At 39.2% G+C, this 27452-nt stretch overlaps 1 protein-coding gene across 1 annotated transcript; it reads left to right on the forward strand.

Moving 5' to 3' along the window:
• Positions 1-25886, forward strand: VTA1 (vesicle trafficking 1). Its single transcript, XM_035108858.2, has 8 exons — positions 1-241; positions 6317-6411; positions 9095-9222; positions 9547-9622; positions 14864-14969; positions 16348-16515; positions 17907-17987; positions 24769-25886. Exons 1-8 carry the CDS (start codon positions 133-135, stop codon positions 24912-24914), a joined length of 909 nt encoding a protein of 302 aa, XP_034964749.1. The 5' UTR covers positions 1-132; the 3' UTR covers positions 24915-25886.
• Positions 25887-27452: the final 1566 nt, after the last annotated feature.

Genomic DNA, 27452 nt, shown 5'->3' on the forward strand with positions numbered 1-27452 from the left:
CCGGGCCCGCTCCTTGTGTCGCCGCGCCGGAAGAGGAACTGACTGGGCTTTTGATTAGTAGTAACGGCGGCGGCTGCGCTGCTGGTGGTTTTCGCTAGCGAGCTACCTGCTTTGGGTTGAGTCCATAGCGCTATGGCGGCCTCGGGCCTCCCGCCGCTTCCCCCGCAGTTCAAGCCCATCCAGCACTTCCTGAGAACCGCGCAGGAACTCGACAAGCGGGAGCCTGTGGTGGCCTATTATTGTAAGTGGAGGGGCGTCAAACGGCCCCGTGGGGCCCCCGCCCACTTCGAACATCGCAGCCTCTGCGGGAGGGGCCTTGGGGGAAGTCAACCCCCGCCTCCGCCTTGTCACGTGGCAGCCACCCCGCCCATCCTGCCGTCTGAATGTGCGTGCTCATGGACAATCTGCTGCCACGGGGTGGGTGGCCGCGGGGGGTGGGGTGCATCGGGAGGTCCTGAGTGAAGAAACTTCTGGTTCAGGGTCCACCCACAATTCACAGCCCCAGACAAACCTCCAGTGCTGGATTTACATATAAGCTAAACAAGCTATAGCTTAGGGCCTCACTCTCTTGCCCCCCCCCCCAAATATTTCATGTTATAGCAAGTTTCTAAAGACTAGATTATGAGTCTTTGTAAATTGTGTCTCTAAAGGAACTTTTGTTATTGCCAAATGCCAATGTGTTTGCATTATTAAGTTTGAATAAAAAATCATTTTAAGTTAGAGCTTAATAATTATTTAACTATTAATATACTTCTTAATTGTATTTCACTATTAGTATACTTCTTAATTTTATTTCAGTTCAACAATTACTTTGATAAAATACATATTTTGTTATGTGCAAATGGCTTTAGATACCTATTAGGTCCATAAATTACTATATAGCATATGTTGTTGTTTAGTCGTGTCCGACTCTTCATGACCCCATGGACCAGTATATGAATATATATAGCATATATTCAACACAAAAAACAGTGACAATTTGTTGTTGACAAAGGACAGCTGGATATATAAAGAGCCCCATTACCTTCAGTAGCTTAGGGCCTCATCAAACCTAAATCGGTGGGAAACAACAGTTGTCTTTCTTTCTCCCCACCCTTTCAGGGCTGATGCAGACTTCATTGGGGACACACACACTTTGAACACTCTTAAAGCACCATACAAGTGTTAAAACGCAAAGTGGTTGTGTGCTTCTCATTGTGTGTTTGTGAGTACAGTCGTACCTTGGTTGTCATCTTAATTCATTCCAGGCCTTTCGTAACTAAGCTGTGCCTTTGTGGTAGTGCTCAAAAAGGACTTCTCCTTTTTATTGTGTCATTAGATAAGATTAGTAGAGTTTTTGTGTGGTACACTGTTTTAAAATTTTCTGGGTTTTAATTGTTTTTGTATATATTTTATCTTAAGTCACTTTGAGATTTTGTATAAAGCAACTAGCAAATGTAATAAATAATAATAATTAACAGAAGCATCTCAAATTGGGGCTGGAAGCAAACTGGCAACCATTCTAGATCTTTTAAAAACTGCTTTAATGTGCATCTAGCCAGTGGTTCCTCTCTGTATCCTTGCCACTGCATTGTGCACCAGTTTTTGTGCACATGTCTTCATGGGCAGCCCCATGTGGAGTGCATGGGCTACACTAGTACATGAACCAGGAAGTTATCTAGGGTGTGAATAACTGTGACCAAGCTTTCCCTGTCCAGAAACAGCTGGACCTGGAGCCACCTGTACCTCCAGTGACAGTACTGGAGCGAGGAGCACCCCCAAACTACACTTGATGAACCCAGGGCACTGGGCTGTCCTATAGATCCCAGCCTTTACACAAATGTTTACTTTCTGGGCTTTTTCTTTGAAGATGTGAGTTTCTGAGGCTTTGTTTGATAATACCACAATCTGCATACTGGAGAACCAAGCAGACTGAGTGGTGGTTGCTGGGAGGGGGCAATTACAGCCGAGCTTTGCCTTTTTCATAGCTGCCACCCACCAAATCAACATTTTCATTGAGCAGCAACCCAAAGATCTTTTTCCTGTTTAGCTACTGCCAGTTTAGACTCCATTAGTCTGTGGCCACCTTCACACTGTACACTTAAAGCATTTTTGATAGCACTATAGTTTTGTTAAGGGTGCAGAGAGTTGCTAGAAGACCCCTATTTTCTCACAGAGCTACAATTCTCAGAATGGTTTCATGATCAGTCCCTCTTCACAGGGAACTATGGGAATTGTAGCTTTGTGATAAGTGTTTTCTGGAAAATCTTCAGTCAGAGCAATTTGTACTGGAAAATGTACATTTTGGCTTTGGAAAATGTTACAATGTCCTAGATAGTGATCTAGTTTAGGATGCTTATTTTACTTTTATTTAATAAACATAGCTGTACTCCCTGACACTGCCAAGCTTGCCTTACATTATATTTGTAATTAGCATCCATTCATTGTTGCTAATGAACTTATTAAACTGGTTTTTTTCTGCGGAAAAAGAAAGCACTTGGCTTAATGCAGAAATGTCCAAGGTCCGTTTCGGGGGCCTAATCTGGTCCGCCAGTTGGTTTAATCCTGAAATAACTTCAATCCTAAAAAAAAGCTCAACAACTTTGGTCGGCCCTTACGCATGTTCACGTCATCAAATCTGGCCCTCTTTGGAAAAAGTTTGGACATCCCTGGCTTAATGTAAGTGCTGCAAGAGCAGACCTTCCGATTTTCTGAGTGACTGTGTATCATTTTTCAGATAATGAGCCATTGCTGTCAGTAGTTGTGGTTTGCCCTGTGCATTCTCTTGGGTTCAGCATGGAGAATAGAAGTTGTAGGTATGATGGAGAGCTGAATATGGTTGCTTTTTGAAGTATAGTTAAATTCTGTCCGCTTTATCAATTAGAATAGAAGACATGCAAAACTTCATTTATAGTAGCACATATAACTCATTTTTTTCAATTGTGTTGTAAAACAAACTGCTGTATTTAGAGGACAGCATGTTCTTAGTTCTGTACTTCATAGTTCGCAAACTGCATATGCAAGTTATTTGATGCAGTTTCAAACACTACCTAGAATTAATTGGGGACAGGGCAGACATTGGCAGACTGGTACCTACAATCATAGAATGGTGGGACATGAAGTGAATTCCAGTTTCTGAGAGATCATTGTGCCACCTTCCTTGCACTGCCTGTGAAAGGACAATTTGATCTCTTTGTGCCAAATTTGCTCCACATTCTTTCAGTATATATTTATAGAGATGTGCAGGTCACCCAGAATAAGTGGTGGTGAACTTCAGCCCTTTAATTAATTGCCTGGGGAGATTAAAAATTGTTGTTTAGTGCTTAGTTAGATAAAGTAACATGATATAGAGAAAACCCATTGTGCGCAAAAAGTGCTTATGTTCACATATTGGGTGGGGGTACTCAATGTTGTTTGGGCGTCACCTGATCCCCATCCCTCAAGAATGTAGGGGGACGGATCCGGGAGAAACAAATGAAACCCCCTGTGAGTTTCAATGTACCCTGTTTCCTGTAGGCATTACGTTTTGTTTCCTAACCTCTGGAACTGACTCCAGTATGTAGAGTGTGAATGTAGAAAGAGGCATTGTAATGGTCTGAAGTTACTTCGTAACTTGTATTAGATGTTTTGGAGAAAGACATCCAGAAGAGAGATCATCAGGAGGAGCTGTCATTTTTGGCTTTTTTTGTGAAGTGTAGTTTACCCTAAAAGTCAGTGTGGAGTTGATAAGTTGATGACTTCAGGTTTTAAGTTACAGTGAGTTGTGAAAATGTTCCTTTGCACCACCACCTCGGCAGGGCAGAAAATGCTCCAGGAACAAGCTTACATCAGATTTGTTTCATTATTCATTACTTATGTTTATTCTCTAGAATAATGTTTGCTCATTTGGGAAATAAACTGTTTTAAGAACTTGTCAGCCAACTGTTAAAAGATAAAATCTATCCAGATTGTTGTGATTTCTCTCAGACTTGCTATTAGTGTTCAGTGTGTGTAAACTCTTTAGCAGCAGTTGGAACAGCTTTCCACACGTAGGCAGTATCAGCACATTACTAAAGCAGCACATAGATCTTGAGATCTTAGTTCTTAAAAATCAAATTTTATGACATTGGCCAAACCTAGATTGCTTGCTAGGATCATGACTGCTGTGCCACTTGTCCCGAAGCACTCCCAATATGAGGATTTCAATTAAGGGTATGTTTTGGAAGCTGCAAATAGTTGTCAAAGAGAATCTGTGGCTAACACGTACTAATGTTAATAAATTCATTAAAAATATTGCCATGACAAAACAATGGTGTGACAATGTATGTTGTATAACATTTCTTTTTAACCCGCTGGTCACTAATGCAGAGCATACTAGTTAAGATGTTTAATCTTGCCACTTCATTGTTTGAGTAGCAAATTGAGATATATATTGTTTGCTTTGGGGCACAGTGTGGGTTTTTTTTAAACATGCGCTTGCCAAGTGTTCATGTCTCTCGCAATATTGGAACACAGTCAAATGAAACACAGTTGAATGACTAGATTGACAAACATTCTGTAACCTTTGTTTTAACATTAAATGAAGCCAAGAATGGTCTGAGAGCAAGCAAGCACAGTATATGCTGGCTATAAGATTATTATTATTATTATTATTATTATTATTATTATTATTATTTCCTAAGTAATAAGCATGTGTATTTTAAAGCTTTCTTCAATTTTCAGTGTTTTGATTTTGTACAGTACTTTGTTTTGTATGCAAGCACTTCTTAATTGTTGGGGGGGTTTTCAAAACAAAAAACAAAACCAAGTTTTGTAACCATTACGTAAAAAGCTATTGTTTTGGAGTGTTTAAAAGGAATGGCTTGGGAGCAAGTACCTTAAAGGTAACCCTCGCCTTCTCCCAAATGAACCCCTCTTGACTTCAAGATCACATCAAAGATGCTGCTCTTAAGTCCAAACACCACCCCAGCATCTGAAGTAAGGCAGTGATGAGAGACAAGGCCTTTTCAATTGATGGCATACCTTAGGAATTCACTTAACTGGTGCCATCTTTATTTTCTTTTGAGTGCTAGGTGACAGTCATATTTACTAAGACTTTATTGTCTAATGCTGGAATTTTAAGCTACTCTCTGTGATTTATTATTTCTTTCTATGAGTTTGTGACTTCTCTAAACTGCTTTGAGAACTGCAGCCGAAGAGTGCTTAACGGATAACTTAAGTAGACATAAAAACTGATTTCTTAAAATGGTTTAAAATTTAATGTTAAGTTTTATATCCATTATATTAGTACTGTGTTCTAGTCAGGCTAATTTTTATACATTGGAGTCCAGAGCAGCTCCTTTTTCTATATTATTATTATTATTATTATTATTATTATTATTATTATTTATTGCTCCTAGGAAACGTGGCTGAATGCAAGAGTTTGTCTTTAAGTTGCCAAAATGTATTTTTTAGAAAAACATGCTGGTTTGAAATTAGTCTTCCTGATTTTGCTTCATAAATACAAAGTACTGTAGGTTTTGTAAAGTATTTTAAAGTTGAAACACCCGTGGATTCTGCTTATATTTTCTGAGGCACTGAGTATATTCATCATCCCTGGGCATAATTTCATTTCTTTACATCATCCCTGAGCATAATTTCATTTCTTGTTCAAAATCATGCCAGCTGAAACTGTCACTCCAGTTATTTGCCACTATCTTGAAGAGTTTCTTCATCAGCAGCTGAACAAAGATGAGTGGTGGTGGCACTGCAGGTAGTAGTACTATGTGAGGTATGAAGCAGGCTTCAGTCACCTGCTTTTGGCCACTTTGGAGTGCTCTGAATTGAGAAGAGAGGGTGAGAAATACTCCCCGAGAAAGCTAGGCAGCTCAATATACTGCACAGTGTTGCCTGTCCTCTTTTTGTCCTACTCTCACTGATTGCTTCACTTCCTCACCCCCTCCATTTCTTTTTTTCACTTTGTCCTATTCAGGATGTTTCAGCTAACCTTCCAGAAGTAGGGCATTCCATAAATTTGGAACATCTACTGAGAACATGGCTGGGATACAAATAGCTTCATTAGATATGCTCTAGGATTCAGGCATTTCCATTGGGGTTTTTATATGTTCCCTTGAGCAAACAGCAGGCTGTCACACAAACTGTTTTGGAAGATCCTTCTAGCTTCAGAAGTTTGCCATGCGGCATGACACTCAATGGATGGGTTGAGAAGAGCTTTTGTGTTGAGAAATATATGCTGAAAGCCCATGGGGAAGCAAAACTAGTTGCACAGTTGTTTGAATTCAGGTCCCTATTTTGCTTTTAAATCACACTGAGGTACATGTATTTATTAGTGACATTCATTAAGCTTTATTTTTTACAGGCCGTTTGTATGCTATGCAGACAGGTATGAAGATTGATAGTAAAAACCCAGAGTGTCGCAAATTTTTATGCAAGCTCATGGATCAACTTGAAGCTGTAAGTAGTTCTGTTGTTTTGGGCACGTGTATGTAAAGAAGATTTTACGGAGAATAATTTGACCATAATGCTAGTGAATGTTCGTCAAGAACATACTTAGCAAATGCAGTGTACAACTAATCAGGCCCAATATATCATTATATGTTGATAGTATTATTTACTGCAGTAAGGTTTAGATTTGACTGCTAGATATCTCACATAGATCCTGTATAACAAAGTTTCAATTATCATACAAACCATAGTTTGGAGTATTGATGCTTCAATACTACAAGAAAGTCTCATTGAAACCAGTGGGTCTTGATTCAGAGTAACTCTGGTTGGTATAGGGCAGGCATCCCCAAACTTCGGCCCTCCAGATGTTTTGGACTACAATTCCCATCATCCCTGACCACTGGTCCTGTTAGCTAGGGATCATGGGAGTTGTAGGCCAAAACATCTGGAGGGCCACAGTTTGGGGATGCCTGGTATAGGGCTATGGGAGTGTGTGCTGCCTCCTCTGCATCCTTGATAAACAAGGGAAGAGGCAAGGGGATGAATATGAACTGCATGAGGTCATGACATGTTCCCAATCCTTAATTCAAAGAAACAGAATGTGATCTAAACTGCCCACGGTGTGCTGCCAGTTTATAGATGCCTGGCCTCTAAATTTTGTTCCTGTACTGCTTGCAAAATAGACTGCCCTCCAACTGTTTTCTGTACACTCTTGGCAGCTCAGGAAATATAAGGGTAGTCTAATATCCTTGGTTTTTGTTTTGTAAGACGAAACTAAGGTTTCTTTAAATGCCAACAGTAAGTCTATTCAGGAGCCCTAAATCCACCTGTTGTAACTGTAACAGTGTTATTTACTTTGCTGATTTTATTAGGAAACCTGAAGCTTCTTGTACTCTGTAACATCTTTGAAATGAGGTCTTTGAATCGCAATGCACTGCTTGACTAAGCATTACCGTAAATCTTCAGGTCACTAGAGCAGTTAGGTTGAACCAGGGATTCTCATTTCATTAGCTCTTTATTCATATTAAATGTTGCAATCTGAATTACAGGAGGCAACTATTGAGTCCTATTGACCTTCCCTGCCTATGACACAGGTTATGAGTTATATAGTGTTGACTCTTTATACAAAGTTTTATTAAGTGTGGGTTAGGGAGGCAAAAGTGTCGTAGAACTTCTAGAAATCTGAACTGTGGCAGCTTAGCCACAGTCTGACTCTGTGGCACGGTATGTTGTTGTTTGAAAATCCTGAATGTGTTTTGCTTCATTTTTTAAAAAAGAAGGTTCCTAGTTTTCATGGTTATGGATTAAATAAGTTTTAAAACATTAGGCAATTAAAAAACAACAGAGTGAGGGTAAATGGTGATGACTGGTACTTGGTGACTGCATGGTGCCTATCCTTTACAGGCACTGCTTCCTTTGTAGCATGTGTTTCATTCCTTAGTTTGCAATGTATATTCAGTTGTTAAAATATATTCCCCAACACTCGACATGTCCCCCACCGAATAGACTGCACACAAAATTATTTGCTTAATGCTGTGAGGAGATCTCCCACATAAGAAATTTGGAACGAGTGTGCGTTACACGTCACCACTAAGTTTCTGCCAATAACACTTAATAATGTTGATCTACATGGCTAACAACTCTTAAAATAGTTGCAGCAAGTAACAGAAGTCTCTTCTTGGTGGCATCCCCATGTCAGGAGTAATTTGTTCAGATAGTGGCAGAAACATAGCCAGATCAAATGGGGGATATGGGGTTATTTTAACTTTTTGTGCTTTTATCTTGTATTTTTATCTTGTGAACTGCCCTGAAATCTTCAGATGAAGGGTGGTATATGAATTTTAATAAATAAATAAAATGAGATAGCAAGGGACTCAGTTAGCTATAAGAACAATGAGTGAGGAATCGTTAAAAAAGGCAACAAGTTTAATGGTTCTCACTGAGCTAGGAAACCCGTGTGTGTGTTGTATGCAGGACAAGGATCAAATAGCAGAATAGTAGAAAAAATAATAGTTTTCTATAAACAGAAAACTAGCATGTCAAGGAATCATCTAGGCCAGGCATCCCCAAACTGCGGCCCTCCAGATGTTGCCCTTTTCTTGCCAACTCCTGCATATTTCTTCTGCCCTTATGTCAGGCCCAAAACTCGGCCCTCCAGATGTTTTGGGACTGCAACTCCCATGATCCCTAGCTAACAGGACCAGTGGTCGGGGAACATGGGAATTGTAGTCCAAAACATCTGGAGGGCCGAAGTTTGGGGATGCCTGATCTAGGCTATAACTCTTCTCTTTAACACCTTCCTTTGTGGAGGGATTTTTCTGTATGGAAGAGCATTCAGAGATGCAACTTCTTACCTACTCTCTGAAGTGGCATAGCCAATTTACCAATTTTTTGGATATTAAATCTAGGACTAATAGGAAATCTCTATATTGGCACCCTCCACAGCACAGGGAAGCATAGGGAACATGCAAACATATGGCTAACTTGTATTTACAGGAAAGGTGTTGAGAGAACAGAATTAGTCTTATTTTCTCATTGAAGACATACAGTAGCATGATTGAATCTGAGAATGCTTGCAGCTGTGTTGATGCCTTCAGGCTATATCTTCGAGAATTAGGAATCTAGAATATTTCCTTGCAGTTTCATTTCTCTGGCCTAGTAAATAACCAAATATATCTTTAAATTTTCTCAGACAAAGAAGCAGTTGGGTGATAATGAAGCTATTACTCAGGAAATAGTTGGCTGTGCCCATGTGGAGAATTATGCACTGAAAATGTTTCTTTATGCAGATAATGAAGACCGAGCTGGGCAATTTCACAAGTAAGTGGAAAAAAGATGCAATGTATACTGTAACACCTAATTGAAATAAATATAAAATTGAAGCAAAGTAACCTTGCAGTTAAACATAAACAATTGACCAGCCTATCCTCATTTATTTATATGTTGCAGAAGATCTGTTGGTCTGAATGATCAAGTTTGCAGAAAGAGGTTGCAAGCATTGGGGAGCGGGGTGGCCATCTGTTGTCCTCTTCTTGCTTGGGGAGGTGGTGAAGTAATGCCTTTTCACATGCAGATATCTAAAAAAAGATTCATTTTTGTTTTGTTTTTAATCTTACTGAGAAACTAAAATTGTTTCCCCCCCAGAAATATGATTAAGTCTTTTTATACCGCAAGTCTTCTAATAGATGTCCTGACTGTGTTTGGAGAACTAACAGATGAGGTAAGTTACACAGTTAAGCAGTATATGTCATTAATTGCATGAAACAGAGAAACAGATTTTTGTTTCTAGTCCAGCTAAACTTAGTCGTGACTAAATCTCATTCAGAGCAATAGGACTTCAGTTAGCTGTGACTAACTTGTTCCATTTGCTTCAGTTGCACATAGTCACAGGTTAGTTTTTGCTGTATTGTTGCTTTTCTGTGTTAGAATATAGTCCATGATCCATGATTATTTTGCCTCAGGTTCAGGAATGTCAGTTGGATTTTTGACTTTGAAGAGCAGATCTTTGAATTACAAAATGCCTTTGGAAGTTTTCTGAGTTACACACAAGTTTGCTATATGACTTTGGGAGCAGCAGATTGAAAAACAGAAGCCATGAAGTCCACTTGGCTGCACAGAACTTGCACAGTTCTTAGAATCCCAATTTACTATTTTCTTCACAGAATAGCAGCTGCTAATTGCAATTCTTACAGTAGATTTGAATAGGACTGAAAAGCAGCAGAGTTTAGCGGCATTCAAATGGTTTAAAATGAGGGAAAGAAGAAAACCAGCATTCTGCACACTTCTCATTTGGTATATAAAATCGGAGGAAGTGACGGAATTAAGGAACTAAATGAAGTGAATCAAAATGAAAATTTTAGTTCTTAATGATACTATTATGCTTTTTCAAAAGAAATTAAAGATCTTAAGTAAGTGGCTAAGAATCCAGTTATCTTTGAAAAATACAACTATGATCTTCATAATAGCTTTGATTTTAAGCTAAAGACCCTCATTTCTCTAACCAGGTATAATTTTATATTTATTTAGGTGTTGTTTTAGCCCTGAAGGACTCAAGGCAACAGGGGCAGCATAGCTGCCAAGTTATCCCCTTTTTTAAGGGATTTTCCCTTATGCTGAATAGGCTTCCTCACGAGAAAAGGGAAAACTTGGCAGCTATGCAGGGGCAGGGTACTTAGAAAAGGGTCTTGTATTCTGTGTTGTCAAGGCAGTTAATAGTTTTGGTTATCTTTTTATCATGTTAAGTGTACTCAGCTTTCTGAAATGAGCCATCATTTATACGTTTTGTTTGTTTATCTATTGCATTTGTGAATTTTCCTTCCTTCTTGCAGAGCCCAGGGCAATGTTAAGCCTGTAAACCTGTTACTTATATAAGAAATAGGATCATTTCATAACTATTGGTCACCATTAGGACTTGTCTCTAGAAAGTCTCATTTGAGACACTAACTCTTAAAAAGTTAATGAAGATCCTGATATCATATAACAATAAGCCTTGGGTACTTAAGGTAAAAGGTTGTTACTTCCTTGTGCAAAGTGGTAGATTTAGTTGATGAAAGGGCCTAGAGATCCAGGAAAAATATGGCAGCTAAGTAAATCCTATGTTAAGAATGGCAGATGTGTCAGATCATGTTCTAGGCATGTTTTTTTTAAAAAAAAACCAAAAAAACCCCAATATATATATTTTTAGCCACACTTTTGCTGGAAGATCTCACTGATTGTAAAGGAGGGTTTGGAGGCTTGCATGCAATTTGTGCATAACTGGGGTAAATATAATTTGAGCAACTTCTCAAGGCAGATTTCTTATTTAAACAAAGACTCTTTATTTTGGCTGAACAGGATTAGAGTTAAGTATGCCTAATAAAAGGGGGGAAATGGAAACCATCATAAAGACTACTTTAAAATAAAGATGTGTGCCAGCTCCCTAGTTAATTTCTCTTGCTTACACATGTTCACCAGGAGGTTTTGTCCGAGGCATGCTGGAACAGATAAATTCTAAACAAGATGTTCCATTTTTGGCATGTCCTTCGGAAAATAAATTTGAAGGAATTGTGCAAAATGGTCAAAATTAAGAGGCCCGGATGGAAAAATATGTCAGAAATGTTGAAAGCCTTGTGCAGAAGTATAAAATTCATAAAGTTAGTTTATGAAAAAGGCCTGCAGCTCTGAGATTGAAGAGCTTTTTTAAAAAAAGTGAAAATCCTAACATATCTTGACAAAAACCAAAGTTAGAAATCAAAGTGGTTAGCATAAGTACATTTTAATAATTTCCTGTTAGAAAATGTATTGGTGGTAGAATACTGCCTATTCCAGATAATTTATAGTACATGCTTGTAAAATAGCTAAATTGTAACTTTATTTTGCACATTCAGAAAATATGTATCAGTAAACTAGTCTCTTCGTTCAATGCCTCTCTGAGGTTAGAGGGATGATTCCCATTGAGATTCAAAGTCATGACCTTCCCTCCTCAGCAGCTACAAATGTTCCAAGGAGCAAATAACCCAGCATCCGTAAGAACTAGACTGCATTCCTGTTATTGTGACTGTTTCCTGTTAAGACGTATTTTGGAAAGAACCAGCTCATGGAGAGTAGAAATTAGAGAAAACTAATAAGCTTCAGTTTTATGTGCTACAGAACAGTGAGAGAAAAGAGAGGGAAGCTTCAGAAATGTTTTCCTTGTGTCCATTGTCTGTTGATTAATGGATAGCTAGCAGTGTGTTGCAAGCCCTAAAGTGCTGAACTAAAAAAGAGCTATATAGCCAAAAGGGGGGATGCAAGGAAGCCCATCTCAGGACCTTATTCTAGCATGCTTTATTCAAAGCAATACCTATTCCAGCTTCCCAAGTGTTGAGTCCGAGTGTCATTTAAGAAAAAGTACTTCACAAGTATGTTGTTATTTAAGAGACTTGGACCTAGAGAGGAACCAGTGGAAGGGGTATAGAAAAGGTTGTTTTTTCTCATGCTGGCAGCCTCCACTCCAAAAAGCCTCTCCTAGGAGTCAAACAGTTCCTGAATGGAGTGGGCTGTGGTGCAAAAGGAGGGGGCAATATTTGAAAATGGGGCAAAGGCACCTTCCCTAAGTGGGAGCCTCTTTAAATAAAAACATGTGAAGTTATGTTTTTCCAATAAGTCCTGTAGGCTGTTTCTCATTTGGACTGAAGATTTGGGAGGCTGAAAAACATATTGTCTTTATAAAGAATGAAGCCCTGAGATTGGTGTCTATGCATTTTCCCCCCAGTCACACTTTTAGCAACTCACAATTCTAGCTTTAGATTCCCCCAGCCACCTAATGCCAGTTCTTCTCTGGCTCCAAGCCAATAAGCGCAACAATATTGCTAAAAGCAACAATTGCATTGACAAATAAAAACCCTGAAGGATGTTTCAGATGTTTATGTGGAAGGCACCAGGGGCTTTGTTTGTACATACGTGCTCAACATTTGGTGACTGCAGCATAAATGAAAGAACTATTGTACATCGAGCACCACAATCAGATGTTTTTGATCACCAAGGCTGCGATCATTTTAAGTGAAATCAGTATAGACATACAAGCAGTAAGTTATCGAGTTGTTGAAGCATCATGGGATATAAATACAATATGGACCAGTCTATTTCGTCTTTTCATGGCTTGTATTATGCTGTCACTTAAAGATTGCATGTTTTAGAACAAATCTGTAGGCTCAGTAGTCTATAGATTTGTTCTAAAACATGCAATCTGTTTTGGCAGGCATTAATACCAAAGTTATTTCTTAAGAAAACATAGCAGAAACATAGTCTCTTCACATCCAGATCCTAACCCTTATATTCTACCAACCCTCTCCTATAGTAGTTATTAAGCACCTTCCATAGACTTTAACACGAAAACTCGTTTTATAATTTTAATATAATAAAGTATTTTATGTGGTAAATTGCTCTTTTAGCCACAGAAAATGTCTCTATAGAATAGGCCCATGCTAGATTAGGTTGTTGGAAACATCAAGAAGCAATCAACATAGACCGAAGTTAAAAAGTTTCTGGTTTTATGAAATGTGCTTTGACATTTGTTTTGGAATGTAGGGAAAATACACTATCCAGGAAACACTAGGTACAGAGAAATCCCATTGGCAGCCATTTCTAAATTATACTGGATTGAGCCTTTGACTGCGAGTCTAAATAGGAAACATTGAGATAATGGGATCCAATTGCCCCCTGCTCAATACAGAATCTGCAGTGCAGGAGGCATCTACAGCATCCCTGACAGTTAGTCTGTCCAGTGTTCAACACTCAATCTGATTTTTAATGTCTTACAAGAAGGAAGGGGAGAAATGATTTTCCGAAGCTCTTTGCTGTATTGTATTTCTGTATTTTTGCATTTTGGTGTTTGCTGTTTTGTTTTGTGATGTTATGTTTGTATTGCATAGAATTGGTTATCTCATGGATGGCAGATGTGTCCAAGCAAGTAATGCTGGGAACACTTCCTCTCCTATTTAGGCTCAGTATGTTTTCTGTATCAGTTTGGAACACCTCATGCTAGTTACCTCTTTATCCTAACTCAGAATATTTTCCTGATTATTTGCTCTCTCTCTTTCTCTGTCCTCCTCCCCTGCTATATTCTCTTTCATTGTTTAACGGTTGTCAATCAAACAAACCATTTTTGTCCCCGTCCCCCGGTCTTTTCTCTCCCCACTCCTGACAGACAGAAATGGCTTTTTTTATGCATACAGCCCTCACAGTGAGTGACACCTTGCCAGCTTCACACTCCAAAGCACCACCTATTCAACTAAAGGCCTAGCAAGGGTGTGGGCCATACTCGGTAGCCACAGTCAGTTCCCAGTCACTGGAATCTTCTGCCTCTGTTGTAGCCGCCATTTTTATCCGCAAACAGCCCTGAGGAGGAAACTTCCCAAGGCACCTGTTTCTTGGTGAACAGCAGTAGCCCTATTGCTCACTACATGGCGGTGGCCCCTTGCTCCCTAGTTTGCCCCAACCCCTGCATAGTAGCCCAGCTCTATGAGAATATCTGCTTCCTGTGCAAGGGCCTTGCTTCAGGCACAGTAGCCACAGTCTCCGTCTGAAAACAGGAAGTCTTATTCTCAAATGAGGAACCTGTAGAAGGTCTTCTGTTGAATGTGGGTGTTTCCTGTCTCTGAGCTCCAAGCACTACCCGCTTGGAGACTCCTGGTAATCTTTGAGCAAGTACCGTTTACGGTAAGAACAACTGCTCCTTTTTATGTTTCCTTTAACACTTTTGCTGGAAAGTTGGACTATAAAACGCCTTAAATTAATTAAAGAAATAAAAATCCATTTCTGTGGAAAGCATGAATAAGAAGGTCTATCAGAAGGATTTGTACTGGTGGGTTCTAGCAAAGTGGTATAACTATAAATATTTAGAGTTTAAAACTTTCTTTTCCTTGTATTATTTTGCAGCCCCAAGCTTCCCAAACTAAGAAATCAAATAATTTAATAATAAATGTCTTGCTGTATTTTGTAGAATGTTCAACACAGAAAATATGCCAGGTGGAAGGCAGCATATATTCATAACTGTCTAAAGAATGGAGAAACACCACAATCTGGACCTACTGGAATGGAAGGGGAATGTGAGTAACTATTTTGTGATATCAAATATTGCTTATAGTTTTTATTTATCTTTAAACATCTTACATTTAAATGATGCAACAAGAAGCACAAGCAGTAATTCTGCATAATTATTCAATGTAAAGTCAGTCAGTCCCACTTTCAAGTGTTTAGGTCAGTAGATGCAAAGGTGCTAATATGACTGAGAAGTATTAATCTTCCACTTCATTTTCTTTTATTGCATATGCTGGGCAATGCAGAAGAGGAGGGTTGCCATCCTTTCCTCTCTTGTTAATGATTGCATCTGTTTAGACTCTAGTTGGCCCTAGCTACATTATCTTGGCTGGTTTCATTGATTTTCTTGGCTTGAGAGAAAACTGCTGAGTGTTTTGCACATTTAATTTTAATAGCATTAAAAATATTCCGTTAGAATTATTAGACGGTTGTCTTTGCTGTCTTGGAAAACGTTTTTGACCATAGACCTGTGTCTGAATGTTTACTCCTTTTTTAAAAAAGAAAACCATCTATATTTAAAATACTCTAGATTACCTGCTTTCTATTTTGCTGTTGTGTTTATGTGCTATTTTTACTTTATCTGTAGGATAACAACTGGTAAAATCATATTTAAAGGCTGTTCATATACAGTAGTTCCATTTTACATGTCACATAACCCAGAAGGTTTAGGGTCTTTTTAGTGCCAAAGTTCATATGGAAATGTATTTGTACTCCAAAATACCCAAAGAACGTCTCATAATTCTTGCTTTGTGCATTTGGGAAAGAAAAGCAGCATTGTTTAAGTGTACTGGAGGACTTCCCCCATTCCTTTCTGCTTGCTCACTTTCTTCTCCCTTCTGCAAGTGGAAAAAGTCAGTCTTGAAACAGAATGAAACTAACTTTCTGTATCTTGACAAAATTCCATGTTTTCTAAAAGAGTTATTCTCCCTGTAATTCTTGAAAACCATATTGTAAATATTTGCACTGTGACGTGGCATTCTATATCTGGTTTTGTTCTGGGGCTTATTGAAGCACTTTGCTATGCCCTAGCATAGCATCTTATTCCCTGGGGATATACATGTTCAATTAAAATAATCATAGTGATATTAGTCTTTCATGGTGCAGTGTTAGAGAGTATTTTTGGTGCAGATGATGAATGTTGATCCTCTGTACCTCAAGTCATCTGTTAGCCTAAACTTTGCCTTCCCACTCTTCTACATGTAATGGAGCATATAGTCTTCCAGGGTGGTTCTTTTGTTTATCCTCCCAGTGATCTTGTAAAGTAGGTTAGGCTAGAAGACATTGATTTGCAGACAGTGGTAGGAAATATGTATAAATTTGCAGGTAATTTCACTGCTGTTTAATGGGGTGGGGGAAATAAACATGCCTCTGTTCTTTACCTACAAGACGATGAAAATGAAGAAGTTGGGTCCCCTGCTCCTTCAAACCCAGGATCTGACTCACCTTCTGCGTTTGAATCAAGCGATGTGCCCACAAGCAACTTCACGGGCATACAAATCCCACCTGGTGCACATGCTCCAGCTAACACTCCCGCTGAAGTGCCTCATAGCACAGGTAATGTTGTACCTATGTTCAGTAGGGCATGATCCATTAGTCTCATTTGTTAGATTTTGTCAAATGTGTAATACAGTCGTACCTTGGAAGTCGAACAGCTTAGTTCCCAAATATTTTGGCTCCTGAATGTCGCAAACCAGGAAGTGACTCTTCTGGTTTGTGAACTTTGCCTTGGAAGCCAAACGTCTGACGGGGCTTCCGCGGCGTCTGGTTGGCTGCGTCTGGAAGGTCCTGCAGCCAATCAGAAGCCACGCTTTAGTTTTCGCTTTGGTTTTCGAACATTTTGGAAGTCGAACGGACTTCCGGAATGGATTCCGTTCAACTTCCAAGGCACGACTGTAATTTAAATAAAATTAGGTTATCAATTAAGCAAAGGTAACCACAAGAACAATTAGAGGCAAAAAGTATGTATTCATTTGGGGTGTGGTATACTGACACTTGAATTGCATGGTTCGGATCCAAAGACCTGTACAACTATTTCTGCACACATTGTATTTTTTGAACAGCAGCTGTTAATGCTACACAGAAAGCTGCAACTCAGTAGACTTTTAAGAAATGGTTTGTGATAGGACAAGAGGTTTTCCTGTTCATAGAGGAAAAACTCACAAATCCTACTGTCCACAACCAAGACCTTAGCCATGCTTAAAGAAAGTAACTCTTTGCATCTTGGCCTACAGGTCCTATTTTTTCTTTCTCTTTTATACATATGAAAGGAAAGGTTTGGCAACAGAGATGTGGATTTTCTTGGGGAAAATGTAATCGGAAGGTTTGTAGTAGCCAAAAGCAAGGTTAAATTAAACACTGGTATGTCTGAAAAAATAAAATAACATCATCTTGACTTAGTATGTTTAAACAAATTTAGAGATGGAAAATTTGAAATGCCCATATATAAACACTAAGGCTGTAATCTTACGCACGCTTACTTAGGAGTAAGCACAGCTGAGCAGTGGGATTTCTTCTGAGTAAATATGCTTAGGCTCACACTATCAGCATTGTGAGTTGGTAAGAAGGTTGTTGTGGCTTTTTAAAACATTCACTTAGGTTCTAACAAAGAGGATCTCTTAATTTCCTTCCAGTTTTCTTTCAACACAGTAAAGTGGTCTTAGACCAGGGATTTCTGACCCTTGTTAAGCCAAAGGAAGGCTGCTCAGATGGTCCCTTATACTTAGTTCTATAAACTTGTTCACCACAGAATGTTGTGTGCACCTACCATGTGTTATTTTAATGAATCCCAGAAGGCTGGTGTTAAGATATCTACATGGGGCTATTATTCCAAAATGGTCTGGAACACAATATCCTCCCAGTGAATCTGTGAAGTCAGATAGGAAGACAAAAGATTTGCAAATGTTGATATAAATATACAAATCTCTTATCTTTTTTGTTACTCACAGGTGTAACAAGCAGTACAATTCAACCCACACCGCAGAATATTCCCATAGTAGATCCTTCGCTTTATAATGTCCAACCTACAGGTAAGCCCCACCCCCATGATTTGTATAATTCAAAAAGGATTGGCTGTAGGCTGCATTAAAACAGAGCTTCATACCTAAAGCTAGAAGCACATCTATTTACTTGAAAGCAAGTCTTGCCGAGTCCAGTGAAATTACTCACAAGTAAGAGTATTTAAGATTATAACCATCATTATAATCTTGAATCGGGAATTCAAGTTACATTTGCAGTGTAGCAAAAGTCTTGCCGACGTAACCGAAAATACTCTTTGGACTAGACATTTCAGCTTGTGTCTGCGAGGTAATATGCTATGAAAGTGGCCTTGAAGGTATAATAATATGTGAAAGCAATTTTTTTTAGAAATATAACCACCCCCACCACTGTAGACCTTGGATATTTGGTAATTTTACAGCTAACTAAGGAGTATGTTTTCAAATACTTTCTCAGAGCAAGCCTCTGTGTCCTGTGGACTATAAAAATGAGGAGAGGATGAAGGGCGCCAGCGTTGAAAAATTGGCTGAGGCTAAAATTCTTGCTTTAACGACTGTTAAGTATAGGTTAAAGGCTGCCCTATTGTACAGGCATCAGAATTGGCCTATCAGCTTTGCATTGTCTGCCTGCTAGTTCATACTAAATGTTTAATTTGCCAAGTTATTAACCAGAATCAGAATGTTGATACTGTGTTGTCATTATTTTTGTTTGACTAGGAAACCAGGGCTGGTGAAATTATGTGCCGCAGAATTTCTCTACTAACCTTTCTCCAAGAACAGCCATTCTGTGGGTGTGGCATAAAGCTGCCCAGCAATAATGTCCTGACAAAATAATGCTTTGGCAGACATGTGATTTGGAGTCCTGGGGTTGTCTAGCTATACAAGAACTACTGCTGCTATCATTGTTGTAATTGGCATGCAATCCCTTGCACTTTAATTTCATATGCATATACTGTTACATGCCGAGTTCTACAATCTGAACCCACTCCATAATCTCCCATTCACCAATAGGAAGTAGTTTTTATTTCTCCTTGTGCAAATCACCTTCAGCAATATACCCGTGTGTGTTTTTATTCAATAAGTGATAATGCAGTAATTATTGCTATTGTACCATCCATGCTCACAGTCCATTAACACAGCACAAAAGGCATGTCCCTGCCCATAAAGTTTACAGCCTATAATTTGATACAAAGGAACAGAAAGGGAGGAAAGTAAAGACAAGGGTAAGCAGGAAAAGAATGCCTTATTTCAGTTCCATCTATTTAGGCTTGGTTACAGTAGAGTATTTAGGGGGTTGTGCTAAAAGCATCGCTGAACAGATGGGATTTGAAAGAACCAATAGAGGTAGCATCACTCAAAGTGTCCTGGGATGCAGTTCCAAGCAGAAGAGGCAGCAAAAGGAGGACGGGGTCATTTGAGGGTGATGGAGCTGGAGTGAAGGTCACAGGCATGGATGTATATAGAGTATACAAACATTTTGTGTACCTGGAAAATCAGGAACTGGATTTGTAAAAGGGTATTGGATAGCAGGTATTGATCTGGATTTGTGCATCTAGCACTTGAGATGATGCACACGCAGTTCTCTTAATGGATCAGATGACGTGGGTTGTAGCCTTCAAAAGCTTATGTCCCAGCAATTAATTTTTTAAAAAAAAATTAAGGTACCACATTACTCTGTTTGCAGCCACAGATAAATGTAACTACTGTTTTGGAATAAAAGTACGCTTTTCAAGAAAATTCTGTAATCTCAGAGGAGCAAGTGTGAAGCCAGTTTTTAAATAGATACAAGTTTTGTCAGACACCAGTTTTCATTTTAAAAAGCTTTCCTTCCTTGTTAGCCTAAGTTCTTTATCCCTGATCTAAATGCTTTTTCAGTTTCCATATCAGGTCCTTAACTGCCTAGCTGACAGATTCATATTTGGTGGAAGTTAACTCTGCACTGTCACATTTCAAGTAATGAATATAACTACTATACCAATATTATCCTTGGATTTGAAGAGAGTCTGGCTTCTTTCAGGCTGCATAAAGCACAGTTTCACCCATGTGTCAATATTTTTGGTATTTCAGAATTTAGTCCTTTTAAATGATGCAGATTTAAAAGCAGCTAGCATGTAAGCTAACTTTCTAAATGTTCATTTTTTTGAAATAACTCCAGTTTTCTCTCCCTTTCATTTACAAATATTATAAACCCTTTCCTGAAATGTTGCTATAATGGTATCTGAAGTGGGCCTCAATAATAATAAATAAGGCCTGTTGCCAACAGAACATGTAATAGAGAAGGTACTGTAAAAATAAGATTAGATTGGTTAATTTAGGCTTTGTTCCAGAAAATCAGTTGAATACTGGACTGATGCCTTGGCTGTTTTCTAAAAGAATGATTTTCAAGTTGCTTTTGGCATCATAATACGAAAAAACAAAATGTCCTCAAGATGGTCTTTGGGGTAATTTGTTCTTGCTGTGTTTTTCAAAAGGAGGAGAGGTCACTATTGACTAAATGTTAAATGTGAACTTGAACAGTCATCAGTTTGTGCACGTCACAATTGGAACTGTGTTAATATTTTAAATTAGGAAAGTAATATAAGCCCTGTGTATGCAGCATTGGACTTGGTCTATTTGACAGTGATTGAGTATTTTACACAATAATTAGTGTGACATTTAATGCTCTGGTAGAATGGCTAGTTTATAGTCCATGCATTTGCCCTATGGCCTTAATGTGTGGATCCTGAGTTTGGCTAACACATCCTAGGATGATCTGGGAAAATCCTGTTCCACCCTGGATCCTGTCCCAAATTATTTCAAAGGTGGGGCTAATGTTTGTTTAGGGTTTTCAAAAACCCTAACTCAAACATGCATGTGTCAATTTAGTGGGGTGCTGTTTCTCAAAGCAGCACCCTTGACCAGGCAGGATTGATGCCTCTGTTGAACAGCTGCTCTAAAACTGAATCTTAGACAACACTCCAAACAAGTCTTTCTCAACCTTGGATCCCCAGATGTTCTTGAACTACAACTCCCATCATCCCTGACCACCGATCATGCTGGCTGGCAATGATGGGAGTTGTAGTCCAACAACATCTAGCGACCCAAGGTTGAGGAAGGCTGCTGTGAACAAACTTCACAAGCAAGTCTGCAATCCTAAACACACTTAACTAGAGCAATCCAACCCCCCAGTCAAGGGAGTGGTGAGTGAGTTTGAATTAAACAGATGTATATTTCCTCCCAGCCCTGCTAGCATCTACCAACCACCATCTACAGGGTGACACCAATGTTACTTCATTGTCACACACCTTTCCCTTCTGCCAGCAGAACGCTGGGGCGGAAAACAGTGCCACCTGTGGGAACCCTGCTGGCAGCAAAAAGCCCCGAAACAGAGTATACCAAGCATAGGGAGCTAGCCTGGGATCCATTGGATCCTGAGCCTTTCCTGCTGTCATCAAGTAACAGCATTGGGCCCAATCACTGCACCAACTCCAGGCTGGCATGCCTACCCTTCCCCACCTCAGCCATTTTGCACAGCCATTGTTCCACCACTCTGTTCAGTCCCACCAGGCTGTATTCAGGATTAGGAATGGCCCCTAAACCTCAAATGGACTCATTGGACTTGTATCTGAGTAAACATGCCTAGGATTGTGATGTTTAGCAAAATACAGCAATTATTGAAATAAGAAACACCAGTTTTTAAAGGTAGCTGGCCTAAGTAGACAACAGGCCAAGTCTTCAAGCACCATATGCATTGTGGATTTTTGAAATATTTACCAATATTTGTCTGTGGTCGAACAATAGATGGTGAATTGACATATATTTAACTGGTCAGTTTGTTGGCATGATTAGTTTGGTGGTGGGCTTAGCTTTAAATTGTAAACTGTCTGTATAAAATACTCTACCACATTTGAAGCAGTTTCCTGGGTGTAGTGTGTACACACAAAATACTATTATTATTTTTTATAAAACATTTTGACCTGCCTTTGAGCGCCACACAGATCCTCCAAGGTAAATAGCAATCATAAATTAAAAGCAATGCAATAAAAAACACATGTGTACATAATACTGGAGACTTGCAGCTAGAACATACTAGTCATAACTTCTTAAGATTGACTGGGATTGCTGCCTTAAATTTTCAAAATATGTGCCAGTTTTGAACTAAGGGCATACAGAGAGGTGCTGAGTCATCCTCTCAGGGGACGTTCTTCAATATGAGTAGAATATTCTTTCCCTTGGAGACTTATCAAAGCTCAGATATGAGGATCTTCCAAAAGCTGTGTGAGATACTCTTTCAGCTGGTGGCTAGGATTAGGACAATATAACTGCTGAAATTCAGGATTTGTAAAGATGTTTTAACATGCTATTACTCATCTTAAGCCTTTGGAATGGGGCAAGCTACAAATCAAATAAAACTCTAGTGGGTTAGTGTAAGGAATAAATCTTAAACTTCCAAGAGCAACAGCTGAAGGGGCTGCTGGAAGCTGTTTTCCAGTGGAGGGGGGGGGGGTCCATTGATGGTGGCCTCCCCTTTAGAGGGAAGTGTTGTCTCTGTATCTGTGGTAGTGCTGCATAGACAAGAGAGCCCAAAATGGAGCATTCCTACCGGGCCTCATCTTGGAAGGCTTTGGTCCACCAGTCCAAAGCTTCCTTGTTCCCCAAAAGTACACCAGTCCTGGGACAGGCATAGTTATTCCCCCCCCCCTTATCATCAAAGGGAGGAATTTTAAAAGGCTGAATGGGGAAACAAAACGACAGAAAATCCACACCCGCCTTTTGGCATGAGCTGGCCGAGCTTCAGAAGTGGCAATTTCTCTACCTTCAAATCTACCACCACCTTAAGATTGTTCTGTACATTAATATGCAGAATTTTCTTCACCATACCTTCTTGGTCTCCCTGACCTCAGAACATCATAAAAGATAAACAGGTATTTTTTCCCACCTACTCAAACTCCTTTGGTTTGTTTGCCTTTGTTCCTGTTAAAGCAGCCTCAGACATGGCAGCATTTGTGAACATTTTGTGTTGTTGTAATAGTTCAGCTAATACTTAAGTTAGGGGATTTGTGATCCAAAGTCAGGAATCTGCTGTTTCTTACTTTAGCCTATTTATGTAGGCTTGTTTCTTTGCCACTAACCACTTAATATGCCATCTTTATTCAGGCAAGCATCAGCCCAAGGTGACTTACTTAACGATGACACAAACAAAATGAAGCAAACTTTTTTCTTTCTTTTTTTTTAAAAAAAGGCTAAATACCACATGATTAAGTGGGGTCAAGACCTGGGGAAAGCTATCCCAGTGCAGATATGGGAAAACCTGTGGAAGAAAGATTCAAATTTTACACCAAATTACGACCTAAAGGAAAACATCTTAAAGATGCAGAATAGATGGTACTTGACCCCACTAAAAATGTCCAAAATGTACCCAGGGGTTAACAACCTGTGTTGGAGGTGTGGAAAGGAGGTTGGAACATTTATCCACATGTGGTGGAATTGTAGTGTAATTAAGGAATTTTGGGAAATGCTATATAAGGAATTAAAAAAAATGCTAAAATATTCCTTTAAGAAAAGTCCCGAAATGTTCCTCCTTGGAATGACGCCTGAGGACATACAAACAAATGATAGGTGTGTAATCAGCTATGCGACAGCAGCCGCCAGATTATTAGTCGCAAAAAATTGGAAAACCCCGGAAATCCCGAGCAAAGAAGATTGGCAAATAAAATTATTTAATTATTATAATTTAGCAAAACATTATGAAGAAACTAGAGGAAAGAATTCAGAAGATATTAAAAAAAATTGGGCACCCTTTTTTAACTATATTAAGGAAAAATTGGAAAAACCAAATATAATCTTAGACGTCTAACAACTCTGTTATGAACAATTCACTAAAACGATATATAACTTTGTTAATACAGCATGTATATATTACTTACCTTTTTCAATTCAATGAATTTTGGTATGTTAAGATCTTATGGTATAAAAGGATAAGCTTGAAACGGGGAGAAATATGGGGGGAGGGATAAGGGCGGGGAGGGATAAGGGTGGAGAGGGAAAAAAGGGATAAAGAAGACTCAATAACGAAATGTGATATATGTTTTTATTGATTACTGGTTTGTATTGTTTTTCTTAACTTTTTCTTTTGACATTAATAAAGTTTTTTCTTTTTGAACTCGAAAAAAAAAAGGCTAAATACCACTCTGACAAAACAGGGCAGAGGATTTATCCCACCTTTCCTCTTACCTTCTGCTTTTATCATACTCTGTTGAGACATTAACAATAACAAACTTTCACAAGTTTGCTCTAAGTCTGGAGAACTTGTATCGTTGCAAGTGAGCACCTCCCTAACATTTTCGTTTAATACAAATAGGCAGAAGTATATCATTCTATATTAAATTGCTGCTGCATTAATAACATATTTGACACTGTTTAGCCTGAGGACAGAAATGTCACGGTGTGCATATCTTGCATCAAGGAATGGGTGTATCTTGTAACGGGATGTTCCTGTATCTAGACAAATTACACAAAGGTGGCATGAATGGCCTTAGTTGTGTTCCAGTCTGGAGCGGGAGGGAAGGAAATGTAAGGTTAACGCATGAGACATTGTCCTTGTTTTTGTGAATATTGTAACATGATTACCCTTGACTGAGTGGCGTTTTTAAAAGCTTTCCTTAGTGGCTTCAGATAAAGGGCAAATCTCTCTCAAAGTATTGGCTTACTCATAAAGGGTATCAGACAACTTTAGCATTCACCATTGATATTTCCAAAGCATTTCAAGTGGTTAAGTAAATATGTGCATAATGTAATGGCCTTGATTCTTAATCCTCTCTCTTGATTTTCACAGGGGAAATTCATTTGAGTCCCGAAGACTTTGCCAAGGCCCAGAAATATTGCAAATATGCTGGCAGTGCTTTGCAATATGAAGATGTGAGCACTGCTGTGCAAAATCTACAGAAAGCCCTCAAGTTACTGACTACAGGCAGAGAATGACGCCTTTGTCTGCCGGATTCATGACTTGCGCTTCGAAAACCTGAACAGTCCATTACTCCTACCTTCAGCCTGTCGGGGAAACACGGTTGCACAAAAGCTTTTGATTTCTTTGACAAGAAAACAAAATCTGTGTCTCTGTTATCAGATCCTTCTGTAGTCTAGTCTGGAACTACAGCCTGTATTCATTTATTGGCAGAGAAACAAGAACCATCTGAGGACAGTGGTTTGAGCACGAGATGCCAAATTCTAGGCATTTCTTGTCCAGTGCTGCAGAATGCCCCAAGATTTGAGCTACTCATAAAAAATACATTTAATTTTTATTTATTTTAAAATGAAAAGGGGGAGTTAGTGCATTTGGAATATGCCGAAAGTATAAAATAAAATAATTTGGAAATGCAGAGGGATTTTAAAGTTCAGGTGATGATTTTGGAGCAGTACACCTTAAGATTGTGATATGCCAAAAAGAGGCAGAAGGAGGCTTTTTTGAGGACTAGAAAGGTGTAGGAAGCTTTAAAGATACTTGAGACAAAAGCATCTTAATGCTGTGTGATTCCAGCACTCATCAAAGTTCTATGGTGTACTTTGTTTCTGGTTTCTTTCCCCTTTGTACGGTTTATTTCATGTATGAAGATAAAAGGAATCAAAGGAAAGATGTGTCTGAAGTACAAAAGCCGGCTGCATCCTGAACTTTGAGACTATTTGTGTTTAGTTCTGAATCTTAGAAAGAGGCCATAGCTATAAAGAAGTATCTGGATTTGCTGTTATTTGGGTTTGGGGCTTTTTTTATTTGCATCTGTAGCCAGATGAGGAAATGGCTACATAAATTTAAGTTTTCAACTAATAGTAGATTGTAGACTCCATTAAAGCATCTTGCACCTTTTACATGTGGTGTTGAATTACTCATACAATGTTAACAGGTGTCTATGCTTGTTTAATAAGGAATAAAAGCCTTTTAGTATCAAATGCACTAAATCGCTAGTCTTAGTTTTAGTCCTGCGTATTTTCTACATAATGCGATAGGGAGTGCACCGGATTCAGCTGAAGCCCAAGTCAGATCAGGTGTACTCAGAGGGCCTTGGATGAGTCAGGTACACACAGCCACAGATCACTGTGAATTGGATTGGATGGCCCAGTGGTCAGGGAAGATGGGAATTGTAGTCCAAAACATCTGGAGGGCCGAAGTTTGGGGATGCCTGGCCCAGAGCTTTCTTTGGTTGCCAGGTGGGACATTGGGCAAGCAAGTTGGGAAATCACACAAAAGGGGACCTACCTGATCAGTGGTTGCATCTTCCCAAGAGACTGTAGGCCTGTCACCACTGTTCTCCTCCCTGCCTGATGCACCACCCCATAGGATCCACTCAGTGGCTGTTGAATGGAGGCATCAACCCTTGATCATTTTGGTTTAATCCAGGTTCAGATGAGCAGGTTCAGATTTAGAAGCTTAATAACTTTTTGAAAGGAATAATCAACTCAAGGCTAGAACTGCAGTCTTGCCTGGAAGCAGGGTATTGAGTTAAATCTATCAGTGTATATTATACATACTAGACCAGGGGTCAGCAACCTTTTTCAGCTGTGGGCCAGTCCACCGTCCCTCAGACCATGTGGTGGGCCGGACTATATTTTTTTTTGGGGGGGGGGAATGAACTAATTTCTATGTCCCACAAATAACCCAGACATACATTTTAAATAAATGCACACATTCTGCTTATGTAGAAACACCAGGCAGGCCCCTCAAATAACCCAGAGATGCATTTTAAATACAGTGGTACCTCTACTTACGAATTTAATGCGTTCCGAACGCACATTCGTAAGTAGAAAAAAATTGTAAGTCGAATCCCATAGGAATGCATTGGGAGAAAAAAATTGTAAGTAGAAGCAATCCTATCTAAAAATTCTTAAGTAGAAAAAATCCTATCTAAACCGCATCCAAGATGGCGGACGGAGCTCCATTCGTAAGTAGAAACATTCGAAAGTAGAGTTATTCGTAAGTAGAGGTACTACTGTAAAAGGACACATTCATGTAAAAACATGCTGATTCCCGGACCGTCCATGGGCCGGATTTAGAAGGTGATTGGGCTGCATCCTGCCCATGGGCCTTAGGTTGCCTACCCCTGTACTAGACATTCCCAATATATTCAGACATTTATATTCCACAAGGTGTTTAGGCTCCATTAAACTAGAACCAATCCGTAATATGTTCAAACTCGGCAATCATTTGCACATGCAGGAAGAGCATCCATGTGCTGGGAGGGAATAGAATAGAATAGAATAATTTATTGGCCAAGTATCAACCATACTTGGAATTTTGCTTTGACTACATTGCAATGTAAAGAAAAAACACTATGCCTCTCACAATACAGCAGTGCTGCGAAAAGACCCCATACCACCAACTGGCCTCCTGCCCACAACTACAGATTCAACAATTTGATGGCACAAGGAAAAAAGCTATTCCTGTGCCTAGACATTTTTGTAGAGTCCTGTACCGAAGTGGCCAGGAATTATGGGAGTTATAGCCCCAAAACACTGAAAAAACACCAT

The sequence above is a fragment of the Zootoca vivipara genome, chromosome 3 (assembly GCF_963506605.1).
Source record: "Zootoca vivipara chromosome 3, rZooViv1.1, whole genome shotgun sequence".
In the NCBI taxonomy this organism is placed as follows: Eukaryota; Metazoa; Chordata; class Lepidosauria; order Squamata; family Lacertidae; genus Zootoca; species Zootoca vivipara.